This window comes from Callorhinchus milii, unplaced genomic scaffold, assembly GCF_018977255.1.
Source record: "Callorhinchus milii isolate IMCB2004 unplaced genomic scaffold, IMCB_Cmil_1.0 Scaffold22, whole genome shotgun sequence".
Taxonomy (NCBI): domain Eukaryota; kingdom Metazoa; phylum Chordata; class Chondrichthyes; order Chimaeriformes; family Callorhinchidae; genus Callorhinchus; species Callorhinchus milii.
The window spans coordinates 8780614-8793098 of NW_024704763.1; the positions used below are offsets into that span (position 1 = coordinate 8780614).

The 12485-nt window shown below is 44.4% G+C and overlaps 1 protein-coding gene across 1 annotated transcript; it reads left to right on the forward strand.

Annotated features, from left to right (window-relative positions):
- Positions 1–335: 335 nt before the first annotated feature.
- Positions 336–11757, forward strand: LOC103189182 (ornithine decarboxylase antizyme 2). The gene is given in 6 exon segments (XM_007909505.2): positions 336–558; positions 7649–7724; positions 7726–7806; positions 9791–9963; positions 10928–11013; positions 11215–11757. Coding segments are annotated over 6 exon segments (651 nt in total). The 5' UTR covers positions 336–451; the 3' UTR covers positions 11343–11757.
- Positions 11758–12485: the final 728 nt, after the last annotated feature.

Consider the following 12485-nt stretch of genomic DNA (forward strand, 5'->3'; position numbering starts at 1 on the left):
GGAGGGGAGGACTGGGGGAGGAGGGGAGGGCTGGGGGAGAGGGGAGGGCGATGGGAGGGTGGGGGGAGGGGAGGGCTGGGGGGAGGGGGGAGGGGAGGGCGGGGGGGAGGGGGAGGCGGGGGGAGGGGAGGCCGGGGGGGGAGGGGGATGGCTGGGGAGGGGAGGGCGATGGCTGGGGGAGGGGGAGGGCTGGGGGAGGAGGGAGAGGGGGGGAGGGGGATGGCGGGGGGAGGGGAGGGGGCGGCGGAGAAAGGGTTAATAACGGTCGCGGCACGCGCTTCCCAGCCTGCCCCGCGGCCCCGCTATATAAGCGCCAGGCGGCTGCGCGCGCGGCCAGAAGGTTCTGGAAGCGGCGGCCGTTGTGACAGAGCGAGAGTCAGGTCCCCCCTCCCCCCCACCCCCACCAACGGCAGCGAAGATTAGCCGGAGAGAGCGGGCAGCCTGCGTCCGGATGGTGAAAACCTCCTTGGAACGGATACTAAACAGTCACTGCTTCGGGAAAGACAGGCACGGGAGCATCGCGGCGGCCAACAACAGCATGATCAACACAGAGGACAGGTCAGCCCCGGGGGGCGGGGGAGAGAAGGCCCGGCCCGGCCCGGCTTCACCCGGGGGGAGGGAGAGTAGGCCCTGCGTCACCCGGAGAGAGGGAGAGAGAGAAGCGCCTGCGTCACACGGGGAGAGGGGGGGGGAGCTCGGCCCGCGGGGGTAGAGAGAGAGAGAGAGGGCCCGGTGTTACTCGGGGCGAGAGACCGGCCTAATCTGAGGGATAGAGAGAGGGGAATTCACCCGAGGGGGGTGGGGCGAGAGAGAGAGAGAGCCCGGCTGAGCCGCGGGGGGAGGAGAGAGAGAGAGATTGGCCTCTTAGAGAGGGCGGGGGTGGTGGTGGATGTGTGGAGGAGAGCCTGGAGACATCAGAGAGAGACGAGCTCGGCGTCACGGGGAGGGGGGAGAGGCTTCAGCTCCTGACGGTTGGCTGTGGGGGGTGGGAGAGCATGTTTGGTCATGTTGAAACTGCTAAGCGTCTATTTGCATGGTTTTACTGTAATGTCGCGACTGTATTTTGTATTTTGTAACGTCCCACAAGCGGCCACAAACAGGGAATGATCAATTGTTTCCGGGGAATCGCTTGTTGGCCAAGATGCCTGGAGAGAGAAATTCCCTTCTCTTTTCTAGTAGTGTCATGGGATCTTTAATGTCCACCTGAACAGGGAGGACCTTTGTTTATCATTTCATTGCCGATAGATAGCACCTCCTAATTGCCAAGATCATCCATCACTGCTGGAGTATCAACCTCTTCGACTGTAGGGCAGCCAATGCCATAAATTTTGTAAAGTCTTTTATTTTACTTTTTTATGCATAGTTTCAGGTGCCTATTAAAGTTCCCACGGTGATTTTTGAAAAAATGGTTTCTCATGGTGTTCCGGCCAACAATCCTCCAGATTCATTGGTTGTACACCTTGTAGCTGTTTATGGGGCCTTGCTTGTGCAAATCGCTGCCGCATTCACTTACAAGAAACCTATGCTTGACAGTAATCGCGAATCATTTTGAGATCTTCAATGTAATAAGTGTCTGTGAAAATTTAAACTTTTAAAATATCAGTACATCTAGATTCAGACAGGCCGCTCATATTCAGAAATATCTGGGCTGTATTTGCCACTAATCCCCTCAGCTGTGCTGTTTAGCTAGGAAAATCACATGATTTGTTTTGTCTTCAATCCGTGAACCTGTTTGCAGCAATAAGCACACTCTACAACTTTAGTGTTGCATCTGTAATGAGTCGTAGAGCAAAATGAAAGCAGAGAAATGCAACTTGTAAGTTTTTAGGAACACATAAATAAACTCATTTTAGGAACAAATAAATAAATAGGGGGCATTTTTGAACTGTTCAGGTGCCTGGTTGATGAACCTGAGAGTAAGATAATTGCATATTTTGGGAGGACCACGGTTTGGATCCAGCTTCTTAATGTGAGGAGGTGAACAGACAATTTGAAGTACTATTTCAAATAGTTTTGTAAATTGCAAATCTCGTTATTGGTACTTTGCTCTGCCTCGTGTCAACTTTCTGGAATCTGGAAGCCGATCTCTCCTGCCCTGGAGCCTTCTTTGGCTGCAATTTGGCTTCATGGAAGTTGGGAATGAGATTTGCATCTGAGTTTCCTAGTATGTTTAGCCTGACCCATTTGAGGATCTGCAGGACTTGCATTTTATGCCTCCTATTTTAGGCTCCCATTTTTGACCTTCAGTCTTTCTGAGCATTACTACTATAGTTTGATGTCTAGATTTGTACACAGCACTTCATGCTGAGTTATCCTATACATCAAGTGGCTTATGTGAAGCGCTCGGTTTATCCTTCCTGTGCCTGTGCTTGTTGGTTCTCTAACTAGCCAGTGGCTATACTTATGGAGGCTGAGGTGGCTCCTGATATGCTTGGCAATGGAATATCGGCATTGAGTCCGATCCTCTGGGTGTGCTCTTGATTGTCTATTCCTGAGCAAGACTGGTCCACGGTAAGCTTGTTGGCAGGCTTTGAGGGACAGACAAGTCACTGCCCAGGAATTCTTCCCATTTGGCTTCTGTTAATCCTGTAAGCCAAAGTCCAAACTGGTAAAATGGTTCTAGCTGGACCTCGAAAACAGTGTTGTTAGGGGGACCTATGTGGGTTTAGCTGAACAAACTATAGCAGTACACTAATGCACAATATGGGGTCCTCTTGGCTTTGGTTTTTGCCTTATATTTTCTGGAATTGAGTAACCAGAATGTGTCTGTTTTAGATGCTTCAGGATGGAGTTCCACAGAGGGTGCGAAATGGCTGAAAGCTCAATGGTAGGAGATGAGGTGGGGCATATGAAGCAGGCTGAATGGAGAGAGCAGCTGGGCAAATAGAGTCACAGAGCTAGGGTGGATTGTGGCCATGGAGGAATTTGAAAATCCAGACAATGATCTTGAATTCAGTCTGCTGGGAAATGGATAGCTAAAGGAGTCGAGGGAGAATGGAGGGGTGGGAATGATGGACTGGCTGAGCTTGGTGTGGCAGAGAACATGGACTGGAGGACAGCTAGTGGTGGAGGTGAATGGAAGCTGAGGAAGTGAGTCAACTTATCAGGTTTGAAAGACAGCTAGGGATTGAATTATATACTCCACTGCCATGAGGTAAAGTGAGCACGATGCAGATTGATGAAACTGAGATGAGAAGGTGCTTCTGAGAACCAAACAGGAGATCTGTGTTCTTGTTTACATTTAGCAATTAAAGCTGGAAGTCATTCAGGTTGATGTTTGACAGGACAGAACATTACATAAATTTATAATGACTGCACAACACAGGAACGGGTGAATCAAACCAACTTGTCTGTTCCTGTGTTCACACTCCGCATGATAATAATAATCCTTGCATTTGATACAGCGCTTTTCACGTCTTCTAGACGTCCCAAAGCGCTTCACAGAATATACTGCAAAGTGAATTGACCGTATATTTGTGGGCGAACGCCAATAATAAAAGAATAAGTCTCCACCCACCCGATACCCTTCCATTCCCTTCTTTCAATGTATTTAGCTTGGCCTTAAATGCATCTCTACTGTGTGCTTCGAGCAGTGAGTACGATGTTCTTGTTACTTTTTGCATGAAGAAGTTCCTTCTAAATTCTCTTTTAGATCCCTTATACAACAACAATTTATAAGCATTTATACAGCGCCCTCCACTCTGGGAGGCATCCAAGGGACATAATTGTAATTGTTTGAATCACACAAAGTAGATAGCAAAGTTGAATCTGGTCCTCAGACTAAAATTGGTTAGCAGGGTTAGCAAATATCTTCTGCTCCCAGGATTCAAACTGACTCAAAGTCGATATCCCTGCCTGGCCACTGATGGTCAACAAGGAAGGTGGGGGAGTGGGGCACACTCAGTGAGTGGCCATCTACATACATGCAGGTCTGCCGAAATGTTTTAATTTTTTTTAATCCAGTCCAGCTATGTTTGAATTCTGGACATCTGGAATCCAGTTTAATGGGGTTTACTGTAACAAATATCCTACTTTTGAATGTTAAATTTATGTATAATGCCGTCTGGCAACCGTGGTATCTTGGCTGATCTTAATGATTGCCATCTAGGTTCTTGTATCTACAAAACCTACAGTACTGTCTGGCACTGTTGTTGGTGATTAATGAGCCTAAACAAATTTACTGAATACTTGTCAAAATATTTTGAATATCGTTTAGGTTTGAAGAATTCAGAGTATAGGATAAGTTTTGTTTTTTAAAAAAATACAAAGGCACAGTTGGGATTTGGCTCAAAAAAAGTCACTATTAAATATATTTTTGTATCTATTGAAGTGTATTTTTTCTTGAGGTTAGATGCTGCAGGGCCATATTCTAACTTCCTAGGATTATACACCACAGGAGACCAATTGGCCTATTGTGTCTGCCGGCTCTTTGAAAAGAGCTGCACAATTCACTCCCCTGCTAGCCCTGCAAGTGTGTCCTCCCCAGATAATTATCTACTTCTCTCAAAAGTTGTTAGCGAATTGGCTTCCCCCACCTTTTCAGGCAATGTATTCCAGACCCCAACAAATCGCTGTATGAAAAATTTCTCCTGATCTCACCTCTGTTTCTTTTAACAACTATTTCAAATCTGTGTCTTCGGATTACTGGCCCATCCACCAGTGGAAATAGGTTCTCCTTGTTCACCCCATCGAAACAACAACTTGGATTTATATAGTGCCCTCCATGCTGGACGGTGTCTCAGAGCGCTTCACAGTAAGGAATCCCGGGGGCAACCCAGGGGGAGGAAGATGACCAAAGACGCGGTCGAAAAGAAAGGTCTTCAGAAGGGACCTGAAAGTAGGCAGAGAGGGGGCGAGGCGAAGTGAAGAATCCTCTCATTATTTTGAAAACTACTATTAAGTCTCCTCTTAACCTTCTCTACTCCAAGGAGAATAGTCTTAGCTTCCCTAGCCTCTCATAACCAAAATCCCTCATTCCTGGTAAATTTCCTTTGGACCCTCTCCAATTCTTTGACATCCTTTCTAAAGTGTGGTGCCCAGAACTTAACACATTCTCCAGCTGAAGTCTAACCAATGTTTTATAAATAGTTTATAAACAAAAAACATGTTCTTTTAAAAATAGTGTATAAAGCACCCTGCCAATGCACAAGTTTACTTTTAATATAGTATATTTAGTTCATCTTTGCTCAGAACCCTTCTTGGGGGTAATAATAATAATAATAATAATCCTTGCATTTGATATAGCGCTTTTCACGTCGGGAGGACGTCCCAAAGCGCTTCACAGAACATACTGCAAAGTGAATTGACTGTATATTTGTGGGCGAACGCGGCAGCCAATTGCGCACAGCAATGTCCCACAAACAGTCGTAGATTGAAAATGACCAATTAAAATTATTGTTTTTGGTTTTTGAAGGGATTATTATTAGGCTCTGTGTGGAGTAAGGAAACTTGCCCAAGGTTTCGCCCTGCCTGGAATTGAACTCAGGTCTCTCACTTGCAAAGCGAGTGCTCTAACCACTGAGCTACAGGACTCCATATCCTGTAGGGTAGGAAGCACTACTGAGTTTTCAGTAGTAATCTTCAGTCAGGTTTCCGTGCTGCCCATAGCACAGAAACTGCCCTGGTCAAGGTCACCAATGATATCCTAACCATCTGTGACCAGGGCTCCCTCTGCTTCCTCGTCCTCATCGCCCTATTGGCAGCATTCGATACGGTCGACCACGCTATCCTACTCCACCGCTTGTCCTCCCACCTCAACCTTCAAGGCACTGTCCTTGAGTGGTTTAGGTCGTACCTTTCTCACCGTCTTCACTTTGTCTCCACAAATGGCTTTTCCTCCACCCCCCGCACTGTCTCATGTGGTGTCCCTCAGGGCTCTGTCCTCGGTCCCCTCCTCTTCACCCTCTATATGCTCCCCCTGTGGTGACATCATCCGCAGACATGGGGTTAACTTCCACATGTATGCGGATGACACCCAACTCTACCTTTCCTCCTCTACTCTCAACTCCACGACCACCGATGTCCTGACAGCTGCCTGTCCGACATCGAGTCCTGGACGAGAGACAACTTTCTTCAGCTCAACGTGCGAAAAACTGAGGCCCTCCTGATTGGCTCACGTCAGCGCCTCCGCACCTCAGGCGCTGACAGCATCAGCATCCGCACTCTCCACCTCTCAAAGCCATCAGGAACCTCGGCGTTTTGTTCGACCCTGAGCTGTCCTTTCTCCCTCACATCCGCACCACAACTGGCACCGCCTTCCATCACCTCCGGAACATCGCCAGACTACGGCACTACCTCACCCCTCACGCGGCTGAAACTCTGGTCCACGCCTTTGTCACCTCAAGGCTGGACTATGGGAACTCTCTCCTCGCCGGCCTTCCCGCCACCTCCCTCCACACTGCAGGTCATTCAGAACTCTGCAGCTCGTGTACTGTCCCGCACCAGACACCGCGACCACATCACTCCCACCCTCGCCCTCACCCTCACTCTCGCCCTCGCTCGCCTCCACTGGCTCCCCATTCCCCAGAGGATTGATTTCAAGATCCTCATCCTCACCTATAAGGCCATCCACGGCCTCGCTCTCTCTGACCTATTATCCCCCTACCTACCTGCCCGTACCCTCCGTTCCTCCGGCTCCGGTCTGCTCCGCATCCCCCGCCCCAACCGCCCTACCATCGGTGGTCGGGCCTTCAGCCTCTCAGCCCCCAGGCTCTGGAACTCCATCCCCCAGTGCCTTCGCCGCTTCCTCCCTCTCCTCCTTCAAGGCCGGTCTCAAAACCTTTCTCTTTGACCGAGCCTTCAGCTCCCCTCTCGACTCTCTTCCGCCTCCTCGCTCCCTCCCTTCCCACCCCTCACCCTGACCATTTCCCCCCTCCTCGCTCCCTCCCTTCCCTCCCCTCACCCTGACCATTTCCCCCCTGCTCGGGTCCTGACCCAACTGTGCAGCGCCTTGGGACATCGTCCTGACGTGAAAGGCGCTTTATAAATGGAATCTTGTTGTTGTTGTTGTTGAGTTAGTTCCCTTTATGTAGGAGTGCTTCTTAGCCATAATGCAAGAAGTGAGTTCAGCAACTTGAAGATCCAGCAGTTTTTTGTGTGCAGGGGGTAGGGTCTATGCGATTGAACCCAAATGACCATGATATAGTAGAGTTGCGCTGTAATAATGTACACACCATTTTGTGTGGCTGGTTGTCCTTAGTGGTAGTGTGGTTGTGGTTTGACAGTTGTCTATTGTATCACTTATCCTTGATTTGAATGCTGGCAGTCATCTTTTATTGAAACTGATAATACTGTAGTTCCAATGAATTTTAAAAGAAAAGCAATGAAACGGGTTGCTGCATGCTTCAGACCCAATCTTGTGTGAAACTGGATTTACTCCAATGTCAAAAGAAGTATTGGAGAAATGTAAGATTCGATGTTTGTTTTCCCTTTTGCTTTAAGTGCTTTTGCACAGATTTCTCATTGCTTTCTTAATATCTAACAAATGAGAATTTGTTTATACGATCATACTATAGTACACCTGTGAAGAATCTGAATTTCTCTGTATTGACTATAAGTAAAGTTTAAAAAAAATAAGATTTTTACCTATAGAATCACATTGTGCATTATGGAACCCAATTCTAATAACTGTTTGTTTTCGTTCTTGCAGTAGTGTTTCTTCTTTGTGTGGCACCTCTCAACGTCAGTACTGCAGGCACCTCGGTCCAGGGCCTCTGTGGTGTTCCTGATGTCCCTCACCCATCAGTGAAGATCCCGGATGGGCGAGGGAATGGAAGGGATCACACTCTTACAGCTCTCTTACACTTGGTAAGTATTTATTTTTAATACACAAAAGCATACTGAACAATCCTGCTAAGCAGATGGTTAAAATGACTTCAAGCTAATTATTTTTTAAGTGAACAGTAGTTTTATGTTTTCTGCTGTGACAATATACTTAAACCCAACTAGCTGAACTAATAGAGGGGAGGTCCGGTCTGGCGAGACGGAATTTCTGGCTAAATGTATTTACAATGCCGATACCACCATTTTTCAGTGCTGAAAAATGCAGGTAATGGCATTGTAATTGTTTGAATCCACTAGCAGAAGATAGCAAATAAGCCATCGTCTCCTTTCAGAATTCAAATCGAATCAAAGTTGATGTCCCTGGTTACCATGAAGGCAAGCAAGGACAGTGAGACAGGGGCACACGTTGGGAGAGATGAGTCTACATCACAGACCCGCAGAATTTTATTTTTGATTTTCCATTCAGTCTGAATTCTGGATGCCTAAGTTGGGGGTATATTGTAAATTCAACAAGTCCTGCTTCAACAAGTAGTACTCTTAAGGTCTAAGAGATCTAATCATAATAGCTGACTATTCTCAGGGAAAGGAAGTAGGGTCTACTTGGGGTTGAGCTGGCTCCACATTAATGTGCTTAACACTGGAGTGTCATAATTAAGTAAATTCTCTGCAGTGGTCTCGGCAGTCTATTTCACTCCATGCACTGCTGATGACAGATTGTCTGCCTGGTTCATTGGGAGGACTTGAAACGGCAGACAGGTCATTGGGGTCAGGGATTCTTCCAACTCAGCTCCTGATTTTGTTTTAGCTTGTTAATTTCCAGCAGCTTGGCTGACAGTCAACTGTGAAGTGTTTTGAAACGTCCTTCCGACTTGACTTGAAAGGTGCTACATAAATTTATTCACTTGATGTTTCTGTATCTATTTGCAAACGCAAGTTTTATCCGACCTGTTGAGGTTGATTTGAATGCTGGACCTCCATTTTATCCTCAAAATTGATTCAATCAATGCAAGGAAACCTCTTATCTACAGGGTTTGGAAATCAATCAAGGATTCTTGTCTTTGGATTTTGAATAGCCTAATGCATTTGCCTTGAACAGATGTTGAAAGTATGCAGGTCTGATTAGTTCAAATCCATATCAAAACTGTATTCATTCGATTTTTACTTGTATTTTGTGACTCCTTTTTTATCTATCTCTACGTAAGTCATTTCAGAGGACTGAAGCTGGACAGTGTGCATTGCAGCATAAGCCCTATAATACGTTTACCAGTCAGGATGGGTTGATAGATTTCTTTTCATGAGCTGTTCTCTATATGTTCTTGTATAGATTTTCAGCCTAACGATAACGATAGTGAAAACCTAATCCACGAGACTTCTTAGTTTGATTAAACAACCCTGTCTATACACCTGGCCTTGAAATATTGTAAGTGTCTGAGAGAATAATAATAATAATCCTTGCATTTGATATAGCGCTTTTCACGTCGGGAGGACGTCCCAAAGCGCTTCACAGAACACACTGTAAAGTGAATTGACTGTATATTTGTGGGCGAATGCGGCAGCCAATTGCGCACAGCAATATCGCACAAACAGTCGTAGATTGAAAATGACCAATTTATTATTGTTTTTGGTTTTGGAGGGATTATTATTTGGAGAGAAATTGGAGATGAAAGTGCATTTGGAATATAAGATCAGTTTTTACCCAATAATATTTGCATTTGAATATTGTATTATTTGAGTTCAACAGCTCTGACCTGGATGTAGCCTGTAACATTTCAACATTTGTGATTTAGTGGTTGAGATATTTTGGTATTCATACCTATGTAATGACAGTGCAGCCATTACAAATCAAAACTTGGAAAGTTGGACTTTCCAGCGTGTCCCATAATCTGAAAGATGAAAAATGGTTTAATATTTCAGCATGACCTTTCACCAGAACTTAAGTAGACATGGAATTTTCCTCAGCAAAGTTTTAGCACTAAAATATTGACATGACCTTTTTCCTTGCTTTCAGGATGAGAAGCTAACTGTAACGCAAGAGCTACCAGTCGATGGAAAACAGCATATTATCCATTTCCAGTACAAGTTGACAGATTCCAGGATCTCTACGTGGGATACATTCTTTTCTAATAAGAATCTCTTTGTGGAAATTCCTGATGGCATTTTAGCAGAAGGGAGCAAAGAAGGGTGAGTAGTTGTGCTGTTACAGCACAGAAACTGGTCATTCATCCTAGCTCGTCCATGCTAGTGTTTATACTTTGAGTGTGAAGGGGCTCGACCTTTCCCATATCAGTCTATTCCCTTCTCCATTTATTCATCATGTTTTCCATGGAATATGTTGATATTTTTTGCTTCAGCCACTGTGGTGTGTGTGTGTAATATATATATATATATATAAAAACCTCAATGTTCTGATTATTGTAAGTTTTTTCAAGATAGTGTCCTGGGTCCTGATCTAGCCATGTTGACCTGTGCTTTTAGTTGTGTGCTGGATATGTATAGAAGTGCAGTAGAGCAAAATCAGGGCAATATTGTCTATCTGGACTGAAGAAGGATGTTTGTCTTTTTGGAGGTATTGATCTAGAAGTTAGGGTTACACCGTGGTCCCATCTGCTTGTGTGCCTGTCTTTTCAGTTGAGCATTTAATAAGGGAGATTTTTCTTTCTTTCTAATCGTTGTACTCAATCAGCTCCTTTAAAACTTTAATACTCTGATACTGTGAAGATAGAAATTTAATTCAGATAGGATTGAGAATTTAATCTCATCATTTCAGAGTTGTTGTATTACTGTTTTTACATGCTGCATCAATCTTTTTCTAGTACAAATCTATGCCCTTTTCTCCCCACTCAGTGATGCATGTCTCTGGACTACAGTTTGCAGTACTGTATTAGAAAGGATATAGCAAGAGCCAGCTAAATTAGGTACCAAGGCATGAGGAGAAGCTATGGAATATGAGTGGTTCACACTGAATAGATGTATTCAAGATCCTGACCAAGATCAATAAGCAGAACTGGGATTTTTTGTTTTGAACAAATTTTTAGTTTGAATGCAATAATTCTCTTTCCGAGAACTAGTTTACAGATTTAAATTGCATTGGTGAGCAAACTATTTGTGAATCCTTTATCCTTGCAACATGTTTTTGATTTGACAGGTTAACTGTGCTGTTAGAATATGCTGAGGAGAAAATGAAAGTGGAAAATGTATTTGTCTGCTTCTTAAAAAACAGAGAGGATCGAGGTAAGAACTTTACTGGATTTGCTGGGATTTGCATATGAAAATTGGAGCAAAATAAGAAATAGAAATCAAGGGAAAGTTTGAGGATTGAATAGTTCCTATTAGTGAACAAGAAGGGACTCGATCCATAGTAGTTAAAGTATGTGAACTACACTGCGTGCAAATAATTAAAACTAATTTGTTGCCTTTTCCTCCTTTTAACAGCCTTGCTTTTGAGGACTTTCAGCTTCATGGGCTTTGAGATTGTGAGACCAGGCCATCCCTCGGTTCCAACTCGGCCTGATGTCCTGTTCATGGTATACCCCATTGATCAGTCGTCTGAAGAGGAGTGAAGGAACATTACTATTCTGTGTTCTCTTTCCTCCCCCGCACCCCCCCCCCCCACACACACACACACTCCTGTTATAGTTCATTTGGGAGAGGGTAGTCTTAGAATAAATGCTGTGTAATACTCATAGTTCTTACGCCCTGTAAAAGGTGCATATTTTCATTGTCTTTTGCGTAAGCAAAATTTGATCATATTGCCTAGATGTTCCCTAGGCATTCTGGGCTGAATTCAGCTTTTTTGATCAATTCTGAGCAGTGATAATTATGTTGAAGATTTTTTTGTCATTTGTTTAACTTGTGTGACTATGTCATTGCTGTTTACAGAACATAATGTTGAAAGTCTGTGTATTCTTTTCACATTCTGTTTTTCTGTACCTTATAGAAAGCTGTTTAAAAATAAAATGTCAAATTTACCGTAAATTGTTGCATTGTCTTAAAGAGAATGTGGACTTGGCTGTCTGCCCCTTTTACCAATTGGTTATCCCTGATGATGTGGTGAGTAGTTGACACCAGCTAGGCATCTAGAGCTGCATGTGTGCCATTTTGAGGAGTGGTTTAATTGCTTCTTGCTAGTAGCAGCTATCCTAACAAGCTCTTGTTAAAATGCTTTTGGGTGGACTAAGTGATGGCAATCCATAGGCATGTTGTTGAGTGGTGTAGAGTTGAGCAAGGAATCCCAGGTAGACTGCTTTAAGGCAAAATCTGCAAATTATTTTGGTAACTCAAAAGTAAGCAGATTAACATGTGAGGTTAAAAAACAAGAATAATTTGGTCACTCAATCCATGACTGTTTGTGGGACACTGCTGTGCGCAATTGGCTGCTGAATTTCACCCACAATTCGCCCCCTCTTTTGTTGAAACCAAATTCTGAAGAGAAGGGTGACAAACGGACATATAAAATAGGCTTGCATTGGACTCTAATCTAATAAGATTAGATATATTTGCATTGCAGGGTAAAGCATTAGAATAGCTCAATCTGAAAAGCATTCAATGCATGTGGGAGAGAGATATATTCTTTGATTCAACGATTTGCTTCTAAGCTTGTTGACTCAGACTCCAGCACGTCTTTAACTCACTGGTGAGATTTGTCTTCTCAAGGTTAATAAAGAACAGAATTGTAGATTTAATACCAGCTTTCTAAAATGCCA